Source organism: Corylus avellana, chromosome ca3 (genome assembly GCF_901000735.1).
Source record: "Corylus avellana chromosome ca3, CavTom2PMs-1.0".
Lineage (NCBI taxonomy): Eukaryota > Viridiplantae > Streptophyta > Magnoliopsida > Fagales > Betulaceae > Corylus > Corylus avellana.
This window is the reverse complement of record NC_081543.1, coordinates 9,091,727-9,115,555: the sequence shown is the minus strand read 5'-3', so window position 1 is coordinate 9,115,555 and position 23,829 is coordinate 9,091,727. Positions and strand designations below refer to the sequence as shown.

At 34.3% G+C, this 23,829-nt stretch overlaps 1 protein-coding gene and 1 long non-coding RNA gene across 3 annotated transcripts; both read left to right on the top strand.

The window, feature by feature from the left end:
• Positions 1 to 20: 20 nt before the first annotated feature.
• On the top strand, positions 21 to 3,060 carry LOC132175542 (uncharacterized). The gene is made up of 2 exons (XR_009439439.1): positions 21 to 650; positions 2,739 to 3,060. It is a non-coding gene; the product is annotated as an uncharacterized LOC132175542 (long non-coding RNA).
• A 9,720-nt stretch (positions 3,061 to 12,780) lies between these two features.
• Positions 12,781 to 22,896, top strand: LOC132175271 (putative glucuronosyltransferase PGSIP7). Of its 2 annotated transcripts, none has more exons than XM_059587155.1 (5): positions 12,781 to 13,255; positions 20,541 to 20,799; positions 21,345 to 21,546; positions 21,652 to 21,799; positions 22,029 to 22,896. In XM_059587155.1, exons 1-5 carry the CDS (start codon positions 12,981 to 12,983, stop codon positions 22,567 to 22,569), a joined length of 1,425 nt encoding a protein of 474 aa, XP_059443138.1. In that variant the 5' UTR covers positions 12,781 to 12,980; the 3' UTR covers positions 22,570 to 22,896. The 2 variants fall into 2 exon arrangements, with proteins under 2 accessions (XP_059443138.1, XP_059443139.1); XM_059587156.1 differs by lacking the exon at positions 12,781 to 13,255 and adding an exon at positions 17,524 to 18,035 and having other exon boundaries at positions 22,029 to 22,893.
• Positions 22,897 to 23,829: the final 933 nt, after the last annotated feature.

The window sequence follows — 23,829 nt, the reverse complement described above, 5'->3', positions numbered from 1 at the left end:
TTAGTTCCGGACCACGAGGTCCATTCAATGTTCTTTACTCTCCAAATCATTACCCAAAAGGACCACGAGGTCCTTTCAATGTTCTTTACTCTCCAAATCATTACCCAAAAGGACCACGAGGTCCTTTCAATGTTCTTTACTCTCCAAATCATTACCCAAAAGGGCCAAAACCTTAACTTCCATTTGTTTCCCGAGAAAAATGCAAGAAAATAAAATCTCCAGTCATATATATATATATATATATATATATAATATTGCATGGTGATGATTAATTACCAGACCATAATATTAATCAACCATGGTGTTGCCTATGCTGGCATTAGCCAAGCTCAACCTCCTTTCCCAGTCCGGAAGCCTCGGCCCCATCGTATGCAGTTTGGTATGGCCTTTTCTGCTCAAACTTTCCTTCAGCTTCCCATTCCTTCCTCGAACCTACGCCGGCGTCGTCGATGCATCCAGGCTCTTCTTCTTTCAGTTGGGTCAGATTGCGTTTGGATCGGCTGATCAGTCGGCTTTTGGCGGCGGCTCCAGACTGGAGCGAGCTCTTCGGCTCGTTTACCGGAGGGGGAGCCATGCAAGCCGGCCACAGGCTCCACAGATAGAGGATGATGATAGCTTGCATGCCCTCTCCATGATTGTGCTTTAATTAAGTACGAATTATTCTATCCCATTTTTCTTTCTTTCTTTTCTTTTTAAATAATGTCTTTTTTCATGATTCATGATCATCATCCAATTGGTGTTTGTTGGTGGATGTATTTTAGTTGAGATGGGCATGCGGTGCAGCTGATCTATCTATTTGCCTGTGTTTGACCTCTAGGTCTACCAGAAAGAATTAATGGACCATTTTGATCACTGTACTAGTTCTGCCAAAGTTGTAAGAGAAGTAAAAGCAAATTAAAGGCAGTATATATGCTTTGTTGTTTTTTAGCCACCACAGTACTTGTTAATTTTGGAAGATCTAGAAAATTGGTATAATCCAAAACCTTTTTTCTTTAGTTATTGTTCTTTTATTAACCTTAATTTGTTTAAATACATTAATTGTTTGATCTTTTAAAGCATGGGTTTTAGACTGGAAAAAAACATAATCTGTGATTATTGAAGTGGTGTACTATTGCTAAGAGGGATAAAAACAAAAGGCAGTACTTTATTGCTTTTTAGCTAGAAACAGTTGTCAATGAGCTTGGTAGCTAGTTCTAGAAGATCTAGAAAATTGGTATAACCCAAAATTAAACCTTATTATTTAGTTATTTTCATTTCATTAACTTCAATTTGTTTAAATACATTGTGATCATTTAAAGTGTGTGAAACACCCTGGGTTTATATATTGGGAAGATAAACTTAATACCAACTCAAGAAAATACGTTGATCTATCAATTCAAAAGAATTAGTTAATTTGAAGTTTTCCTATAATTTTTTATAAAGTTCATGTTTAACTTAGTAACTAAATAGTATGAGACTTAACTTATAAACCACATACTTTATGTGGGTTACTCCTTATCTTCTCAATATGAGATCGGAGTGTTACAGTGTTGGTCTAACCGTCTAGGTTGGGGTTGTTTTCAGAAGAAATGATACGTGATTTCATGTGTTGTTATTTGTTTTCAAAAGAAAGGATTTATAATTTTATGTGTTGTTATGTGTGGTTATGTTTTGTGGATTGATTTTGCAAGCACGAGTTTGAATCAATGTTTTATACAGTCTCACACACAATCTTTTGTATGATGTTTTTTTTTTTTTTTTGATCCTTCATTGGTAATAAAGGTAATACCTTTACTAGTTTTGTATTAAATGTGAAACTTTTAATACCTATGTGTTTTAGATTTGTTAAGTGCATGTTTTTGGAGCTTTAGAACTCTCTAGCACGAGTAGTTTTGGTTAGATTGAGTGCTAGACACTTAGAATTAAAGACCTAAAATGGGTTATGGAATAGGCCCTGATTGATTATTTGAGGATTGTGATCCATCACTACTCAATAGTGATCCATCACTCCTGCAATGTGATCAATCATTGTAGACCAGAATGCTCAAATTAGGGTTTTTTTTAGTGTGTTTTAGGGAGACTACTTCATGATCAAATGCTTATATATAATTTTCTTAAAATGAAGAATACTTGCATCTTATGACATGATCATGGCTCGTGGGCTACTATTATATGGGTTTAATCCTATGGTCACATAAGTTAGTATTTATATTTGGCCTTGGATCCAATAATTGTTTTGTGACGGGCACACCATATACAGATGGGATCACTGGTCACAGTTACGGCTTTACTTGTAGCATTAGCCACCCGAAGTTGAAATCGGTCGGGCTGCTAATAAAAAACGATATGCAAAAATATTCAGAGCACTGATATTGTACTATGGGTCCCTCTCAATAGCGCCAACTCTACCAAGAATAGGTTAAGGGGATGAATATACTATATATACGAAGGAAAGCTATGATTAATGTTAATATATATATATATATATATATATATATATATAATCTATTTCATTCAAATATATGCAACCTGCTATGGTATTATGCCACTATACTACAAAATAAACTTTATTTTTCCTTAACGACATAATAACGGGAGCTACACATACTTTTAAGAAAAATCCACGTTTAATATTCATAGGGTATGAAAATTGTTATTTAAGCTCATTACATTGGTTAGGTTCATATTAGTATACTTACCAAGCCGTGGACTTACGTAGTAACTTTTTTCTACCTGCCAAACACTTTAATGTTTTGCAGATTAGCAGGTTGTCAGGCTGTAGAGTGAAAAATTCGCTAAGATAAAGATTCCGAGTGAATGGCTTACAACGTCAGGTTTGCTTAGTTAGTATTTAATTATTAATGTTCTACGAAGGTCTATTTGGAAGCTCGAAATCTATAATGATGATGCATAATGTTATTTAGATCATATATATGTTAATAGTCTCAGATTATTCATTATGTTTCCGCAAATTCATACTCTGAGTAGTTAGGCGCATTTAGAGCAACATCATTGGTTAATTGGTCTGGTGGAAATTGCATGTAACACTCAACGTTAATCAAAGTTGATTGATTTAACTCATGGAATGTTACAGTTATGTTAACAGGGCTCTTTGCTCTGAGAACCATTGGTAGTGGGACTAAGTTATTCCACTATAGACTCTCTTTGCGGAGTGTGTGATCCCTAAGTCTTATTCCTTATGAAATAAGGCTGTGAGGCAAAAAAGATAATTAATTGCCAGTTAATTAATTTTCTGAAATGTTATATTGCATCGCAAGGCATGTAGTTATAGGCTCATTGGACAACTCTAAAGCCCTTCGAGAAAATTGAAAATACAGTATAAGTTATAACTATACACAAAACAAATTCAATTAATGAATATGAAAGATTCATCAAAGTGCATTAATTTTTAACATTCCAAACTTAGTTGGCCAAGGTGATAGCATGAGGTAGGAGGCCTTCACGAGTGGCCTTATTCCTAGTCAACCAAACAAACCATATCGATGATGTTGACTAGAAAGATTTTGAAAAGATGAGGCCAAATTGAGTTTGATTTTAATAATCCAGCCGGTTGGATTATGATTTTAATCCAATATAAGAATGATTTGCCTGCAAAAGAGAGGATGTGTATTGGCCAGAAGGATTCCTGCTAGATGACAGGGGAAAATGGTAGGTCAAGAAGATATATGCTCCAATGATTTTGGGGAGGAATGGCAAAGAGGATAGTTAATTAGAATGTTCTTAGGGAGTACTATTGGTACTTTTTTCTTTTCTAATCAAATTAGGAAAGAGTTACAATAGAATCAAAACTTTGAAAAAGATGATACATTTTCAACAATAAACCCAAAACAAAAATAACAATGCAGAAGTACAACCGAAGAGTAGAAAATTAGTCAAACAAGTGACTTAAACATCTTTAAAGGGTATACATATGAACACAATTGGTTGCGAGGAATGTTCCCTAAGCTAGTGTTTGTTTTTGTTTTTGTTTGTTTTTTTATACAAGCCTTTTATAGTCTTGCATTCCTTGTTTGCTATTTGGATAACTTACAACAATCGCTAAACGTGGATTTAATATTATTAGTATGTCATGACTTACCAAAGAAAATAATATTAGTAGGTCATGAAATTAGGTGGATCATAAAAGATAATTAGATAAGACAAAGTTGGTATACGTTTTTATGCGTTAGTAGTAAATTTAGTTTAGTATTAGGGAATATAGATGGATTTCTGGAACATAAACGGCTTAAATGTCTGTGTCTCGGTTTTTGTCAATGAATTTGGGCTTGAGTGAAGTCCAAATTTAAAGGAAATTTCTTTCCATTATTAAAGGTTCCATGAACCAAACTTTGATCACCAATATGATTGTCTAAGAAAATAATAGGAACACTGACTTGTTTTTGTGTTGGCTAATTTATTTAGGAGGGAGTTTCCTTCCAACAGAGTCGGAGAAACTTCCAATCCAATCTATAAAAACTGTCGTCATGTGATGTTTAAGCAAGCATATGAGAATCATGTATTTTTTTTAATAGCATGTAAGAAGCACATGCCTTATAATATAAATTTTTCTCGCTCTTTTAATATTATTAAGAAAAATGTGTTTCTTACATGCTTAAGAAACATGTAACAGTTTTATATATAGGGTTGACAATTCGTGTTAACATGTTGAAGTTGGGTCGAGTCGACTCACTGGTCAACCCGAACACAATCTATTTAGTTAAACAAGCCAAACTCCTCAATCTTGACACAATTCATTTAAATTAGCGCCTTAGTGGAATATACGACATGATCCAAATAACCAATTTAATAAACATTGGGTTAAGCCAAACATGACCCATTTTACTTGTTTAGACTTGTAAATGAATTCAAATGGCAACAAATATATATATGAATTTTATGCATACAGTATGGTCACTTATGGATTAAGCGAGTTGACTCAAAATTGACCTGGCCTGTTTAATAAACAATTAATTCGGGTCAATTAACTTAATTTGAGTCCCTTAATCTTTTAATTTTGTATTGAATTTTTTTTTTTTTTTTGAGAAAAGCATAACATTTCATTCAATAATACCACGAGCATAACGTTCTTACATCACAGAGCAAAGCTCTAAAGCAATTATAGCATAAAGCTACAAAATTACCAGGTTTAGTACAAGATTTGAGACAAATCCGCTAACTCATGATTAAAATCAGATTTAGTATTAGATTTGTGACAGACAGACTCAACCAAATGCATGGATAACAATTATTCCTCGACCATGAGAGCGGAAAGACTCTTATGCCGAAACTCTTCATCTTCGACCTGAAGGCCAAGATAATGATTACATCCTCAACTCAAAGGTCTGGACCAAAACTAATTAACCCGAAGGCGACATAGATCGAGTGAGAGAGGAAAGAACCTTATTACAAGCCTAACAAAACAGAGAAATTAAACAATACAGGGAAAAACCATACGCTAAAACACAAATACATCTTAAAGAAGCAACAAAACAGGGAAATAAAACAAGAAAAGAAGCAGCACACTCCGATCACGCACACGCCGGGAACCAAAAATCGAAGGGGCGTTGGAAGCTCATCATGGCAGGGACTCGTCAAAAGGCCCAACAGTGGACGGTGGGCGGCGAACGGGCGCAGAGAAGACCGGCAAAGCAGGACCCGTGCAGGCTGGAAACGCAAGGGGTGTGGGAGCTCGACGCGGTGGGAACGCATGAAAGAAAACCCTAATAGCAGGCAGCGAAGCGGCAACACAGGTCGGCGGCAACCACAAACAAAATCCGAATTCACAAAAAGCCAAAACAAGGCCAAGGTATTAAATTTTTGTTGAATTTATAGATAATGTCAAAAATTGTCCATCGATTAAAAAAAAATCATCCAAGCCATTTGCAAGCTGGGGTATTATTTTGGGTACAGTCCAAACCCGCCGGCAGTCACGTCCTAATTAATTAAGCAGCACTAGCTGTCACTTGCAGTCTTTGGAACGACGCATGGAAATTGGCGTAATTAATTATCATATCACAAGCTTTAATTACCTTTAATTCTGCTTTACCCCTACACTAACCTCTTTCTCGAACTCTTAAAATTGAGATAAAAAATAATTTTTTATTTTAACAATTTTATTTTTCTTTTTTAAAGTATTTATTTATATTTGACTCAGCCTTTTAATTAACTATTTACTTTTATTATTGCATTTAAAATATTCGTTTTTTATCTATTTTTAGTATTCTTAAAAAAGAAAAAGAAAAAAGAATGAGATTATTTTTTATTTATTAGGTGCGTAGTTGGGGGGGCTCTTGGTACATCTGAATTGGATGAGCGATTAGCAAAAGGAGTTGACATGACGAACATTTTGTAAATCTTATTAATTAATACTCAATTTCAAAAGACAGATAATATATATTATAGGCTATAGATTGCACGCTGCTTCCTATCGTAAGCAAAAAGGATTTATTTAGATATATGTACGTTTCTTTCCAAATTTATTTATTTAAAAAAAAAAAAACAATATTTTTAAAAATCACTTTTTTTAAATTGTACATTTTAAAATTAATATTTTTAAATCATAAACCCTAACAAACTATTTCAGCAATTTGAAAACACATATCGCATTTAAAAAAAAAAAAAAAATACACTTACAAATACAAACTATATATATATATATATATAATTTAAAAATTATATTTGTTTTATCTATAAAACCGCAATGACAATTATATTCTTTAGTTAAAAAAACTATAGTTTAGTCAGCAATGTCAATTTAAGATATTTATAAATGGCGCCGGCCAACCCTCCCAATCGATCTCCATCTTCATCCATATACTTGAAGGTTGGACTGGTGGTTGCAAAATCGGACGACAGACAAATCAATGTCGCAGTCCGATGTATATATATATATATACACATATACACTTAATGTAACTCATGTGCTTGACTTGTTGAACAACGTCCTTGAATCAAGTGATGACTTTTAAGAATTTACTGCTCCTGCCTTTGTTTCCGGATCTGTTTTTCTTTTTCTTTTTTTTTGGCCTTTGTGATCTTCACCATGATGATAATTGTCTCTTAGCGTTTTGTTTTTTTTCAAGAAAGGGAAATATATATATATATATATATATATATATATATATATATATATATATAATCAATCGTTGTGTGTTTTATCTATTTAAAATTAGCTTTTACTGAGATAAAAATTGGCTTTTAGACAGATTTTCTTCCAATCTAGTCGAAGGAACTTCTTTCGATCCTGTATATAAAAATGCTATGTGTTATTTTTGCATGTAAAAGATACTTTTTTTTTTTTTTTTTTAAATAGTAAGAACAAAGTTGAAAAAACGTTTTTTTTTTTTTAAAAAAAATGTAACTCTTTCAATTTTGTCCTTACTATTTAACCACATGAAAAATAGACATATGATATTTTTATAAACTGTGTTGAAGAAAGTCCATTTAATCCAGTTTGAATGAAAACTCTGTCTGAGACTTGAGAGAAGGGAGAAGCAACCCCATGGAGTCTCTTATAAAAAGGGGTACACATCTTCAAGTATGCACATTCTCTATCTCCCTATCTCTCGATTCAATTCTCTCACTGGAATACCTTACTGATTTAAGCATCAAAAGCTCCTGCAAACCCTTGCAGGCCAATAGCTTTTCATGACTTTTTCTCGTCCGACCATCCAAAAATATGTTTCAAAACACCTTCGACTAGATTCTTGTTATTCTACAATCCAAGAATGAAAAGAATACATTAGGACAAAAAGTTTGGCATGACATGGTGCCACAATAACATTAAAATCGATTATAAATAGGATTTATTAAACCTTTTAGTAGTGTGTTGTTTACCCAACAATACCAAAATCATTAGTGACTAGAATACGTAATCCCATAAACTTATGGGACGGCAAGAATGATTTTAATTTTTTATTTATTTTGCTTTTTTCTTTTTATCTCTTTTCAATTTATAATTGATTAAAAGTTTAATAATATTACCAATGATAAGATCGCAAGCAAGTACAAAAGTATATCCCAAAGGGACAGCACGATTCCTTTATTGCCTTGTTTTAGCAAAAGATAATGACAGTACGTTCGCGATGCTTCTTGGATTTCTTAAACCAGCGCGTGAAAGCACTCGCTTCCATTAATCTTTTCAGCTACGCCATACTGTTGTAGGGCCGTGACTGACAAGTGCTTGGAAGCGAGTTGGTAACAAAGTTTACTCAACCTGTCCAACTCACTCGTATACTTAACGCATCTCTCATCTTTATTGTATTTGAGAAGATTAGGCCATGATAAGTGATATTACTTGAAAAATCTATGAGAAAATCACCACTCACAAGCCAACAAACACACCCACCCAAAAATTTTTTTTAAAAAAAAAAATTCAAAAAGGAGACGAAGCATCATTCATGCCAAGTTGAGAAAGGGACTTTTTTTTTTTTTTTTGAAAAGCAATTGAGAAAGGGACTTGGGATGGTAATTTTGAATAGCAATATCTTATTTATCGTTATGAGTGAGGGATGGCTTGCATCACCCTTCTCATATTTCTTAATTGTGGTCTACTTCATCCATATACTAATTTAAAGACCAGAATTCACGGTAATTATTTGTTTAAATTACTAGTAATTTGGCTAGATATTGTAAAGAGTAGGTGGCTTGATAGCCTAAAAATATTTGGGCAACTGAGTTCCACATGGAGTCTCTCACAATAGATGGTCAGGTAACTGTTGTGGATCCTCATCTCTAATTTATGACATTTGATTTATTTTTCACAAGTATAGAGGGCCGAATCCATAAATTTTTATTGGAAGGGAGCAAATCATAAATAAGAAATGTATTAAGATATGAGCCAAGTATGAATGAGAAATGTATTAAAATTGAAGACTAAATAAAATTAGTATCCATTCAGTACTAACAAAAAAATAATAATAATAATTGTCTTAATATATTTCAATTTATGTTGCTCCTAAATGTTATTGCTTATGTCTGATTTTTTTTTTTTTTTTTTTTTAATGACGAATTTGGGTTATTGCACATGATAGATCTGGATTGTTATATAAACCTTAGGTATAACTCATCCTTGAAAAGAGGCTTGAAAGGAAATAGTGTCCAATAGCTTATAGAAACATGGTTAATTTAACGTACCACTATGTTTCTGCAGACGACGTCCACGACAGCCTACTTTATAGACACTAACCTGATGGTAACCATTTATCTTTTAGTGGTTCCACTCACGTATCACTATTTTAATCAAACCCATAAGTCGTCCCTTCCGTGACTCGAACCCGTGACAAGATGTTTGGCTTTGATACCAAATGATATAAACTTTAGGTAGAATTCACTCTTGAAAACCAGCTTGCAAGGAAAGGGTGTCGAAGAGCTTATATACACATGATTAAAATTAAACTTAACCCATATGGGACACTAGGAGAAGAGTGTCATTATGAGTTTGTGCTATTTTCATAACAGATAATAAAGCCGTTAAAGATTTTCTAACAAATAAAAGAAATATTATTGAAGGAAGAAGATTAAAATGGTATAGTGCTATTGCCAATTATTCTTTTGAAGTTGAATTTATAAAGGGTACTAACAATTTGATTGCAGATTATCTTAGCAGAAACCATAATGAAGACCTACTAAACAAGCAGCTAATAGAAATTAAATTTTTGCATGAATCCATGGACCCTCCCAAACAACATGGATTCCTGCAAAAAATTAATTTCTATTAGCTGCTTGTTTAGCAGTTCTTCATTATGATTTCTGCTAAGATAGTCTGCAATAAAATTGTTAGTTCCCTTTATAAATTCAACTTCAACTTAGGCTTGCATGTTATTATGGTTTACTATATCTTTATGAACTTATTAAGAGCTTAGGATAAAATTTGTTAACTGATGATTTGAATATAGAAGCTTTGCATACATTATTGCATTCTAATTGAACATTCGCTAGATTCTGATCGATCGTTTGACCTCGAGTTCGAACGTTCGACCATAAGCCAAAACGTTTGATCAGGGTCCAAAATTTGTAAATTAAGGTTTTATAACCTTCTATCTAGTTTGACATCTCGGTTAGGACCCTTTGTATTTTCAATAGGTCCTTTAATACTGCATGTAACCTTAGACCATGTTTTGTCATAGCAGGAACTCGAGATGCTTGAGGATTTGAGTGAGTGTACGAGGTAAGTAAATATGACTTTTCATAAAAATGTGTGATATGTCAGCTGACTGAGCACGCTTATGTTACGAGCATAATTACTTTTTATATAACTGGGTAAATGCCATAATAATTGATTAATAACTGGGTAAATGCCATAATAATTGATTAACAAGTAATATTGTATGACATGGTTCATCGGTACGTGAGTTATAATGGACATGTGCTTATCATATATACTTGATTCTATGGTTAATGTGTTTGTGTGTGTGTGTGTTGGGGGGTGGTATTTTGACCAATGCAACCATGTTTGATTGGCGAATCACTACAGAACGTATATCATTAGTAGTGTAGGCCACTCAAGATCGGAGTCAGTTGGGCTGCTAGTGTTATGGACGATAGCATACAATATTTGAGGCACCGGTATTGTATTACATGTCATTTGGGACAATATCAACCCTAATGAGAATGAGTAATATATCGAGTAGACCATGCATGATAGTTATGATCTAATTACAACACTAGTTTTTTTTTTTTTTTTTTTTTTTTTTTTTTGCATTTAAATTTACAAGCAATTGTCGCTGAGATTACACCTACACTTCTTAAAAACCAAAACTATACTTTTGAATGTAATAACAGAGGCAACACCCAGTATGTTTAGATTTACTTACTATGTTTTAAGCTTACGCAATATTTGTGGCTTGCGAGATTATCTATTATAAGAGGGCTCCTTAGGATAAGGAAGCCAAGAGATTGTTTGGCAGTACTAGATTTGATTATAATTATTATTTTGGTTAGGAGTTTCAAGTCTATGATTGATGGTAATATATGCGTATTTTATGATTTTTAAATATCTAAGATCTGTCACTTTCACCTTTCGCTTATATTTACTCTAAGCGATCCATTCAGTTAGTTACGAGTTAACTTAATCGGATAAATTGCTAGTAACCCTACTAAAATGGTTCAATCCAATTTTAAGGGCGTTACAATTTCTTTTTGTACGTCATATTCTTGATTACCCATTATGTGAGAACCATGGATGGAATTATTTGATATTCTTTTTAGGATGAGTAATGTAAGAAACAATATTTTTATTCTATAAATATCTCTACAATGTTAGTGGGATATTTCTTAATTAACTATTAGGTCAATCATTTTATATATATATATATAAAGTTGATTGAAACTAACACATTAACATTGTAAAATAATTATAAAAATAAAAAGATAATTTAACACATTAACATTGTAAAATAATTATAAAAATAAAAAGATAATTTTTAGCATTACTTATTTATGATAGTGATTGGAAATTTAGTCAAGATTTAATTTATTATTTATACTTTTAATTAACAAAAAGATGATCGAGTAGATAGGTCCTAAACATCTTTAATGTTTTATTCTAGTCATAAAGAATAAAACAAGGAAAAAAAAAAAAAAACTGAACATATATTTATGTGGTCTACACTAGCTATTAAAAGTAGTTTGTCAAACATTTAATTAGAAATAAAATACCACATTTGTACATGGACTTCAAGGTTGTATATGTGACCCATTATGATTAACTTATGCACGCTCGGGAAAAGGAAAGAAAGGGAAAAAAATTATATTTAGTCCCTAGGTTTTTATTTGATTTGAATTTAATATTTGATTTTTAATTTCAATAAGAGAAATGCTAGAACATCTATTTATGTCATTCTTTCATCATTCTTCATGCTTTTTTGTTTTTTTTTTTTAATAAAAAAAATCAGCCATGTCAACTGTGTCTCAATTAGCATCCATTTCAGTAGTTAATAGCAATGCAATATCATTAAGCGTCAAGTCAAAAACAAAGAAACATCTTCTTCTTCATTCTAATCTTTTGAATTTGTTGCATTAGATGAAAAAACTGTTAACTTTAGTGCTGACATGATGCTAACTATGATATTAGGTGCTAATAGGGACTCTAACTTGTCAAAGAAGACACACGCGGCATATGAAAACCTAGTAACTTTAATTGTAAAGTGATAGCTAGAAAGACTAATTTTAAACTTTGGTAAAACATAAAAGACTTTATTCTTGAAATTTAAAACTCAACGACCAAATCCAAATCAAATCAAAACTTAAGGGTTGAATATGATTTTTCAAAAAAAAAAAAAAAAAAAATTAAAGGATGATTGGCAAAGTCGCATCAATAAAGTAATAATTATATTTACCTTTTTTTATTATTTTAAATTTTTAAGATAAGTAGTGATTTAAAAGATCATACTTCAAATCGTGATTATGCCATTTACTTCTTATTTTAATTCTTTTAATTAAATATTACTGGTGTTAAACTTCACTTATTAAAAAAAAAAATTTAAGCCCAAGTGTGATTATTTTGATAAAAAAATAAAATAAAATAATAAATAAATAGCAGATTCATATGCATCACAACTGTCTGGCACAACCACGTTCCAGATTGCAACGGTTAAAACTGTCAGTCAGTCCCTCCGTATACTTAACCAGCGGCTGAGATTTTAATGTACTCCTCGCCTCAGTTTTGCCGCAACTTGAAACGTACCCGCAGATCCAATTTGTTTAAATAAATTTTTTTTTTTTTTTGAAAAGACCGTGTCCTCATATATATATATATATATATATATATACACCCTATTGGGAGCCTTCCTTGTAAGCTCCCTTGTCAGAAACTGAACCTTCTCTCTCACTCTCTCTCTTTCTCTTTATCTCTTCCTCTGTGTTTGTGCACAGCACTTCCCTGGAAGCTGAGAAAAATATAGCAGCAGCTAAGAGATAGAGATAAGAAAAAAGCAGAGATTTTTGTTTTTTGGGTGAGAAAATTAAATTAAGCGAAAGAAGGAAGAGTAGTTGTAGGATTAATGGGTTGGAAAGAGGAGGAGAGGAAGGTTGTTGGGTTAATGAGATTTGTGTTGCTGATATTAGTAGCCGCCTGTGGAACGACGTCGCCGGCGTATGGAGAAGCATCGCAGCAGAGGAACGCCTACGCGACGATGATGTACATGGGAACGCCGAGGGACTACGAGTTCTACGTGGCGATCCGTGTCATGCTCCGATCGCTTGCTCGGCTCAACGTTGATGCCGATCTCGTCGTCATTGCCTCCGTCGACGTCCCCCTCCGATGGGTCCATGCTCTGTTAGTCTCTCCAAAAACTCCCAGCTTTTATTATTATTATTATTATTATTATTTGCATTTTAATTTCTACTCTTTCTCTGGGATCTTCTTTGCGATAATGAACTCCGTTGACTCCTTCGTACTTAATAACTATTGGCCGCTTGGGGAATTGACGGGCCAAACAGGGTAATTAGCAATTAGGACCATGTGCTATAATACTAGGCACTGAACCTAACCAATCAAATCCCTAACCCGGGATATTCTCTTTTGCATTCTACAAGCCATCTCCTCACATCTCTTCTCTCTTAACCTTTATTTATTTATTATTTTTTTTGAAAAAATCAAAATGTTAAAGTGAGGAGATGGTGGGGAAATGGGTTGTAGAATGCCCTAACTTGGTATATAACCTTTTACTAAATAATATTATTTATTTATTTGTTTGTTTTATTTATCACCTTTTGATCCCTTGCTGATTTGAACGATCCTCACCATTTCATTTAACTGAATATTTGATTAGTTATATGTGAGGGTTATTTTTGTCTTTTTATTTTTTGAGCGGACAAACAAAATCCTAATTCTTGCTGAGGAATTGGGTAAAGCTTTCCCTTTTACTTATCCAAAAAAGTAAAAATAAAAATAAAAATAAAAATTATTCAATTTGCAAATGGTATTTTTGCCATTTTAGGTTGTATGAAAGAACCATTTATACTAGTTCTGATATGATTTAAGTATTTAACAGAAAATCTTAATGGTAGATAACTTTGCAACCCTTATGATAGATTAGGAAGATATTGTAGAAATTAAAACATTAGGAAGATATATTATAAATAGGATGGTAGTTTCAAAGTTTGAAGGGATAAATGTAGTTTGAAAAAAATAGGTAGATCTTAGTCTAACAAACCAAATAAGAAGCATACAAAACTGTTTAGGCTTTAGATTCTTATAAATGAACTTTCCGTAAACCTGAAATTTAAAAAATTGGAACAGTTGAAAATGAGTTAAATGAATGACCCGACACATCAAGAAAACTGATATCGTCAAAGAAAATGGTTTCGATCCAGCAAGTGTCGGGAAACGGGCATGTATATTATTTATTTATAAATAACTTCTGGCTGCTTAACTATTCTCAATTTTAAACTCTTGTTTACACGTTCCATCTCTTTCCATGTGGGTTGGGGGTGACTAGAAAAATATTTGCCGACTAAATTGAATATTATTTGATCACATGTACGTCTATCAGTACTTTTATCTTACCCTGGTTAATTGATTCCGACAATCTTGACCAATTTAAAGTTAATTTTTAGATTCTTTAAATAAAAATAAATAAATAAAAAAGGATTGCGCTGGGGACGGTCGTTCAACTCTTCCTATTTTTTATATAATCAATCATTTATATATATATTTTGAAAAAAAAAAAAGAATAATATTCTTTCTCTAAATATATAAATAATTATAATTTATTATTTTAAGATTGATTCCCTTGTAATGCGCTTAGACGGGGGGAACGTGCTAACTAGATCGGTCACAGCTTGATTGAATGAATTTTAAAAATACACGACATGTATTGTTAGTCAACCCACGAAATACCAAGTGAAAGTGACCTGAATTTCCCACGCAACAAAGACATCATTAAATTAATATTATTGTGTTTAGGACAGAAAAGGACATCATTTTTGTTGGATTGTAATTATATTAAGGGGTGATATAATCAATCAAATTGATTATATAGTATAAGCACTTATAAAAGGATATACCCAATGGGGGGGTTGGCATGATACCGTACGTTATTCCTTCTCTTTTAAGTGTCAAAATTCACAATGATGGTCGGCAAATATATACTCTTTGGATTTGTTCTTAATTAAGGGCATGTTTGAGATGAGGTTTATAAGTAACTAAAGTGATTAGTGTATATTTGTTAACTTGTTTTGGAGAGCGTTTTTTGTTTTTTGAAGTTTCAAAAGTGTTTTGAAAGTAAATATGAGAGCTTTTTCTTAACGTGTAAACAAAAAAGTGAATACACCATTTAGGGTGGTAGTTAAATGATTCAAGAAAAATTTTTAAGTGGTTTGTTACACACTAAGGCATGAATTCGAATTTCGCAATGAGAATCTTCATGCCTAATTGGTGTAAGCCACTTTGATTCCCATTGATGCTTTGGTAGAGCTGAGTCAAGCTATGACTCAAGCCAAAGTTGCAAGAGCGCATGTGTTTTTCACAGTGTATAACCCTCATGTGCGTCTACTACCGGGTAAGTGCTATTATAATTATGTTAAAATAGAATGACTACAATTAGCCTCCATCACTGCCATTTTTTATTAGAGAAAAAAAAAAAACAAAATAAACTAAGTAAAAAAATAAATCTATAATATCTTATAAACCAATTAAGAAGGAAATTAAATATAACGTTATTTTCAGGTCAACTGTGGAGCTAGCTAGATTGGATGGGTGGTAGGTATATATTGCCCCAGTTAGAACCTCATGCATCCTTGGTAGAATTTTGGGATATTAGTACTTTATTTATCATCAAGATTAGAAGTAATAAGTGGGCAATATTTGATATTGTTTTATATACTCTTTACTTTATCTTGTCAACTACGAATATTGAAATATATATATATATATATATTTCACCCCTAAGATTGCGACACTAATTAATGAACAATTATATATGTAGATAACTTTGTTGAAAGAAAGTTAGAGATAGGGTGATGTCTAATGTGTATTGGATGGGAAAGTATGGACAAGCTGCAATTGAATTTCTAGAGTGGAATCCATCGGTGCCGACTCTGCCCACATGGGCAACATTTTAGAATATATTTTGTGGGGTATGATTTTGAATGTCAAAAAAGGCTTGGCTTCCCACACTAAACACTAATTGATTTTCAGATGAGATGATCAACGGTCTGAACCAACAAAAACCTTTAAAAAATTTCAATTAATAGTCTGAACATGAAAGTTCTTAGAGTGGGTGGCTAGAGATTTGGGGATACAAGTAAAAGGGGTGAAGATGTGTTTGGAAGGATAAAAGTGTGAGTTTCACAAGCTAGAGCTAGGCTTGAACAAAGTCAAAAAGCTTACTTGGATTCTAAAGGAGATGGAGATGTTTGAAGAGGGAGAATGAGTGCTTTAGTGAGTATATTTCAATCAGTAGAATTGTAGAAATGAAGAATCTTCCTTTGAACAAAAATCAATAATTAGTGGTTTAACTTAAGTGATAAAAACAATGCCTATTTGCGTAGAATGGTGAAGATTAATAGGATTTTAATTTTTAATTTTTCAAAAAGCTTAGCCTATCATTGGAAAAGATGTGATTGATCATGATATTCAATCTTTTTTCATATAGAGTGGGCTTCTTAAAGAGGTGAATGTCCATTAGATTAGGCTTTTAGACTAAAGTGGTGTTCAAAGTTATGGTTAACTTTTTAGGACGGGTATCTGGATGCGCCTGGTTGGAAGTTGCGTTTTGTGGTGCTCTTGGGCAACTCTCAACACGAAACACACTTGACAATGGTAAAAGACTCACAAACAAAATAGAGTTGTATTAATGTAAAAGAGACTCACTAGAGACGATTATCTCTCAGACACAAACACACACCCTAAATATTTTTGTGTGGAAAAGTCTCATCTCACAAAAGTTTATTGGAAACAAATAATTAATTCGATAATTTCATAGAATTCGAATACATTATTCCACATCTTTGATACCATTTTAAATTGCTCCAAGACTCCATCATAGAGCAGGACTTTAAGAACTCACAAGGTTGAACTTATCAACCATGATTAGTAGACTAGTAGTAGTTGATAGCTGACTCCACCGACTACCATGCATTTGGTTTGAAAATATCACCACCTAACAAAAAACCATCAAAAATATACGTGGCTGACAAAAATGTTTTTTTTTTAAAAAATTAATTTTTCAAAATTGGAAAGAAAATACTGGTCCCTGCAATACCCTTAGAGAGGGCATCCTTATCTAGTTATCCGACCCGCCCACACAGCCGAGTAGCCGGCGCCCAACATCAGTACACGCTGAGTCATGAGAGAATGAGTCAACAAAAGTTGACCCGCTCATGGGTAATTCAGTCAGAACGCACGCGTTCCAATTCGTCAACTCGCTGCTCCACCAACACGCTGTCATACAGCGGAGGTCCATAGCTTTTTAAATTTTTAATTTAATATACACGAGAAGAGAAAGTCTTCCGTACGCAACCGTGACATTTTGTTAATAAAGATGAGCGGCTGAGATCTAAAGGTTTCCCTACACCTCCGTCGCACGGGAAAATTAAGGAAAATATACAAAATTGTCCGCAGAGGCTGTTCCTGTTCCTGCTATTTCTCTGATAAACAACAGCCTTCCTTTTTCCTTGCCTTGTCCAAATTCGGAAACTCCCTCTCTCTCTCTCTTGCAAATCCTACGAAAAGCAGGAGCCCCCAACGCACCGTTTTGTTCGGCGGAAAGCTCTCGCTGATGTTGTTGTTGGACTCGGAGGCCCCCCACCACATTCACTTCTGATTTTTCCGGCGATACTGGAATGGCGCGGCGAAAAGAGAAGCGAGAAGTCGGTGGGTTCCTGACGTTTCTGTTGCTGGTGTTTGCTGTATTCGAAACGACGGCGTCCGAGGAGAAAGCGGCGCACAGTAGAAATGCGTACGCGACGATGCTGTACATGGGGACGCCGAGGGACTACGAGTTCTACGTGGCCACGCGCGTGATGATCAGATCCCTCGTCAGGCTCGACGTGGAAGCGGATCTCGTCGTCATTGCGTCCCTCGAGGTCCCTCTCCGATGGGTCCGAGCTCTGTAAGTCTCTCCGACAACCATTTTCCCCTTTCCATTCTTCGCAAATATTCTAGGTTTCTCTCTGTCGTCTTGTGTTTGGCGCTAACGTGCGCCGTGGACCCCAGTCTTGTTTTGGGGGTTTGATATTTTGCCTGCCCTGGATGAGAGCTTCCTACTGGAAACGTGGAATGTAGGTGGAGCTAAATAAAACCCAACCAATAGTCTCGTCTCCTCTAAAGATTACCTTCCAATCAGAGCTCGAGTCAATATAAAATGTTGCATTTACTTTTCTGACTCGTTTTCCAAGTGACCATGACTCAGTACTCTTAGTCCGAGTCGAGTCGTGTGTTTCTTTTTAGGTGGAACACAAAGACAAAGAAACGTTGCTTTCAATGAACATAGTCGTTTCTTTTTCTTCCCTTATTGCTTGTTGGTTTTGTCAATACTTTTTTTGTATATTCTTGAAAGATATTGCGGATCTTTTTCGCTGCAAAAATATCCCCTTAGTCCAATGGGCTGGGGTGGTTTTCTAATGACAAAACCGCCTCACACTTTTAGGGCCAAACTCGGAAAGGCATCTTTGATATCCGCATCTGCCGGAGTCGGAAAGAGTTGGAAAACTTCTGACTCTACCTTCGGCGGAACCGCCCCTGCCCTTGGAGCCGTCCAAAATTTAAAAATGTTTCTAAATTTTATTTTATTATTATTATTATTTTTATGTAATGGACCCTCAAAGGTTTTGTTGTTTTAGTTTTGTTCCCTTTTCTCATAAAATTTTAAATCCGCCCCTGAATGGAGGTGATTTCCAATCCGACTCTGCCTTAGAAAAGTTGGAGGCGGAGTCAAGCGAAGGCAAAGTCAACTCTCAGAAAAAAAACCTAGAAAAATTCATAGAATAATAGGAAGATTGAAGAAAAACTCTCTTTGGACTACGCTTATTGATAAAACAGAATAGTACCAACAACCATAACAACTAGGAAGCCAAGTTGGGCTTATTGTGCTTAAATATGCTATACGGTAAAGAACTTACTTCCAAAAGATCTCCATCCTTGAAATTAGTATCATAGATTGGTGGAGAATTCTAATTCATTGAACTTTGAAAAGGATCGTTCAATAACTATGTTTTGGCCAGGAGTCCGTCTATGCAGCATTGAGGCAGCCAAGCATCGTCCAATGCGTGGCTGCCTCTAAAAAATAAAATAATAATAATAATAAAAAAAACGGAAATGAAAATTTTTTTGTTGTTTTTTTTACCTAAATTTTCATGAGCTAATATTTGGGTTCTAATGCCTCAAAACTCATTTTTGCATTCAAAACTAAAACCTAAGAGTGGAAGGTTAACCCTTTAGAGATAGTATCACCCTAAAGGGATTCGGTCATCCTAAATTTGGTGCTAATGCAAAAATTCGGTCATCCATAATCTCCCTGGTAACTTCTTTTCTCTTCAATTAAAAAAACAAAACAAAACAAAAAAACAAAAATCTCACTTGGCTAACGCTTGGCTGACTCTTGTCAGCCGAAAATCTCTACTCTTTGGCCAGTTGGTTTGGAGGATGATTTCAGACAATTGACACTCATTAGCTCAGTCATCAAAAATAGCTAAAAAGCCAACCTGAGGGGGTTGGTGTGCAACCCTAACACCTTTGTTGTCGATCTTCATCAACTTCCATCTTCCCATTATAGATCTTTGTGGATCTCGCTGATCTTTACCATCCTGTCATAGATAGTCACCAATATTTGCTCTTTCCACCAATCTTTCTCTTTTTTGTAGACCTCCATCATTTTCATCCATTTTCACAATCTATTATAGACCTCTCTCTCTCTCTCTCCCTTTCCTTTGCTGTAAAGCAACAAACCCGACCAACCATTACGAAAAAATTCTGATTTGGTGTGGCTTGGTAACTGTTTGAAAATATCAATCAAACTTGCTGAACCAACCAATGTATGCCCTACTTTAAAGGGGTTTCAAAAGATGCATGGTTGTTGGGTGTATGATAGTGTATCCAGAGTTTACCAAGACCCTCCAAGGAGGAGCCATAGATTCCACCACTTCATTAAAACAGAGCTTTAAATATGGTTACCTTCAAATGCCTTGGTGTCCTATATAAAAAGTGAGCCTTCAAATTCTATGAATATCATCATCAGTCTTGGAATTTGCATTTATGATGATTCTATAGGTTACTGGATATTTGATTACTCTCTGACGCTAAGTTGAACTTGAGAAACATACGAGTGGCTCCTATAGGATTCATAACCTATGCATTGTGTTTTCTCGAATGAACATTTTTTCTCGAATGAACATGCTGCTACAAACACAGTATACCCTAATTTGACGTACTGAGAGCTTGTAAAAATGCAGTTCTTATATTTGTTTAGTAAGAAACATTTGGTCAGTAATATATATATATATATATATATATATATGTGTGTGTGTGTGTGTGTGTGTGTGTGTGTTTCATTTTAGGCATACCATTAAAATGAAAATGCTATTGGAAATGAAGTGACCGTTATGTTTCTGTGGTCTAGGGAACAGGAAGATGGGGCAAAGGTGGTGAGGGTTGAAAATTTGAATAATCCTTACAAGGATCAGCCCAATTTCGATAGGAGATTCAAGTTGACACTGAACAAACTCTATGCGTGGAGCCTGGTGGACTACGACAGAGTCATCATGCTCGATGCTGATAATCTCTTCCTTCAGAAAACTGATGAGTTATTCCAATGTGGAAAGTTCTGTGCGGTCTTCATCAACCCTTGCATCTTTCATACCGGCCTCTTCGTTTTGCAGGTAAATCCTAGTTCTCACTTTTAAGGTGTTACTTGAAGCAATACTTTTTTCCTTTTAACAAATATTATTTGTTTGAGTACATTGTAGCTTCTTATTTCACAACTTATTTTATGATGTTGACCTTTTCTGTGGAACATGATCTCACTTGAGTTATGGGAGTGATTGAAAAGATTGAAGAATATGTCTCTAAAATGTAGCATGCTCACCTTGACTCTCACCCCTTCACATGCACTATCAGTGCTCGTATCATTTGTGATTTTCTTAAATAAGCTACGGAATCATTCTGGAGCCTATAACAAGTTAGTTTTTCAGCTGAATTGCTTCTAACGTGACAATGAGTTCTTTAATTAACGTGTAATATAGCCAAAGAAAATTTCCTTTAAATGGTTTAATGTGTCCTATTATAAATCCAGTAAAAGTCTGTTTTTCATATGAACTTTGCTTGGAACCTTACATTGCGAATTCTTTAATCAATGTGGAAAGTTTCCAAAGAGAAGATCATTTGAATGGTTTTAATGCTTGTTATTGTGAATCTGGTACTACAGCCGTCAAAGGAGGTTTTCAATGACATGGTACACGAGTTGGAGATTGCACGAGACAATCCAGATGGTGCAGACCAGGGTTTTATTGGCAGCTACTTCTCAGATTTGCTTGATCAGCCAATGTTCCATCTACCCCCTAACGGCACCAAGCTTGTTGGAACCTACAGACTTCCATTAGGCTATCAAATGGATGCTACTTACTATTGTATGTAATCAGAAAAGAAATTTTCTCCATTTCCTATTCTTTTAGCTTCAATTACTAATGCGGCAGCCAATTTTGTACTTATAGTTTAATCTTTGCTGGCTTCAGATCTCAGACTCCGCTGGAGTGTGCCCTGTGGACCCAACAGTGTGATTACATTCCCTGGTGCACCATGGTTGAAGCCATGGTATTGGTGGGCATGGCCTGTCCTGCCATTAGGCATTTCATGGCACGAACAGCGTCGTCAAACTCTTGGGTAAGATTAAAGTTCATTCTTATGTTCTATTATCTTCTTTTTTTCCAGATTGTTTTGTTTATGTTTTTGGTCCACTATTTTGTTATTCTTTCTTCAAAAAGCTTGCCTGTTTCATACAAGGTTATTCAAAAACAATAGCCAAGAGCAATTGTAACAGTGACATTTTTTTTTAAAAAAAAAAAAATTTAATTTTTTAATTTTTTAATTTTTTTTTTTTTTTTTTATGCAGGTATGCTGCAGAGGTGCCAGCAGTACTTATACAGTGTGTAATTTATCTGGGAATAATAGCAATGACTCGTCTAGCACGGCCGAGCTTCTCGAAGCTATGCTACCGTAGGTCGGAGAAGAACACTTCCTTGATACAAATTGGCATCAAAACTATAGCTATTTGGTCTATTCTTGCCTCCTATGTAGTACCCTTCTTCATCATTCCTCACACAGTTCATCCACTACTAGGCTGGAGCCTTTATTTGCTTGGCTCTCTCTCCCTTTGCTCCATAGCGATTAATGCATTTTTACTGCCAATGTTACCACTTTTAGTCCCATGGCTCGGGATCTTTGGGTCGCTTTTGGTCATGGCGTTTCCGTGGTATCCAGATGGGGTTGTAAGAGCTCTTGCTGTATTTGGCTATGCATTCTGTGCTGCACCATTCTTGTGGGTAGCCATGGTTAAGGTCATGGCATGCCTTCAAGTCTCAATTGAAAGGGAAGCTTTCTTCCCAAAATTGGGTGAATCTTCGCCACCTTCAGGGTTTAACAAGTTATATTGAGTAACAAAATGGATTTTCGTCCGCTGCATGGACTGATGCCGGTGACTGGGACGGCATTTTTTGGCTGACATGGACAGATGTTGAAGATGGTTGTGGATGGAAATGGTGTCCATGTTGAAGATGGTTGTGGATGGAAATGGTGTCCATGTTGAAGATGGTTGTGGATGGAAATGGGACGGAGGTCTATGTTGCATTGGCTTCCCCTGGGTTTCTGTTGCACTCAAATTATGTCATGGATTTAGCAAGATGGGGGGGGTTGGAGGGGACTTGTTCAACTCTGTTAAGGGAACATTGGCAAAGAAATTTATACATGATTGTTATAATTGAATTAGTTGCATTGTTTTGGCTCTGGTCTGTTGTGATGTGTGTCCATATCGTTCAACTTTCTTCTCAATTTTTTATTTTTTTATTTTCTTCCCTAGCTAAGTAATATTGGATAGCGTTAGTAGTGGGAAAGTATTAAAAAAAGGCAAACTAGATTATACCGAGGAATTCACGATATATAAAACATATATTGAGTGCATACCTTAAGGATTTAAAAATATATATTAAAAAAAAAATTCCTAATTGAACACTTCAGAAAGCCAGGTCTATAGTTGATGATTAATGATATTCTTTAGACTATGTTTTGATTGGCTCTCTATATCAACCACCTAAACGAACAAAAGAAATGCTATTTAAAAGATGTCACATTTTAGAAGGTGTCGTTTAAACAATGCGTGTCACCTTTTGGAATATGATGCTTGCACTGTTCAAATGTCACTACTCTATTATAAAAAAAAATTTAAAAAAAGTTATCAAACAAATATTTATAATACCAAAAAAAAAAAGAAAAAATAAACAAATTAAACATAAAAATTAAATTTTTTTTTTTAAAAAAATAATAATAAAACAAATTCAATTTTTTTATTTTTTTTTAAATAATAATAAATTAGAGACCAAGCCACCTCATATATGCCCTATGGTGGCCTGCGAGCCACCCCAAAGGTGGGGGGTGGCCTTTTTAAGTATGTGTGGTTGTTATAAACACAAATTTTGAGCGCCAATTTTTTCAAAAATTACTTGGTGATGTGTGACACTATTCAAAACGTCACATTTCAAAGTGTGAATATAAATCAAACGTCCATACTTTATGAATAGTGACATTTGAACAGTAAAATACCGCATTTTAATAACTTTTTTTTAAAAAAAAATATTTATTATTATTATTATTTCCAAAAAAATCACTAATTGGACTTTTGTTTTGTAGTGGTATGACAT

Bases quoted from the DNA above. Each gene is read 5' to 3' on its own strand.
- LOC132175271 (XM_059587155.1), top strand. From the start codon at position 12,981: ATGGGTTGGAAAGAGGAGGAGAGGAAGGTTGTTGGGTTAATGAGATTT. The intron at 13,256-20,540 runs GTTAGTCTCTCC...TCTGTGGTCTAG, and splicing joins CTCCGATGGGTCCATGCTCT to GGAACAGGAAGATGGGGCAA. The intron at 21,547-21,651 runs GTATGTAATCAG...TGCTGGCTTCAG, and splicing joins AATGGATGCTACTTACTATT to ATCTCAGACTCCGCTGGAGT.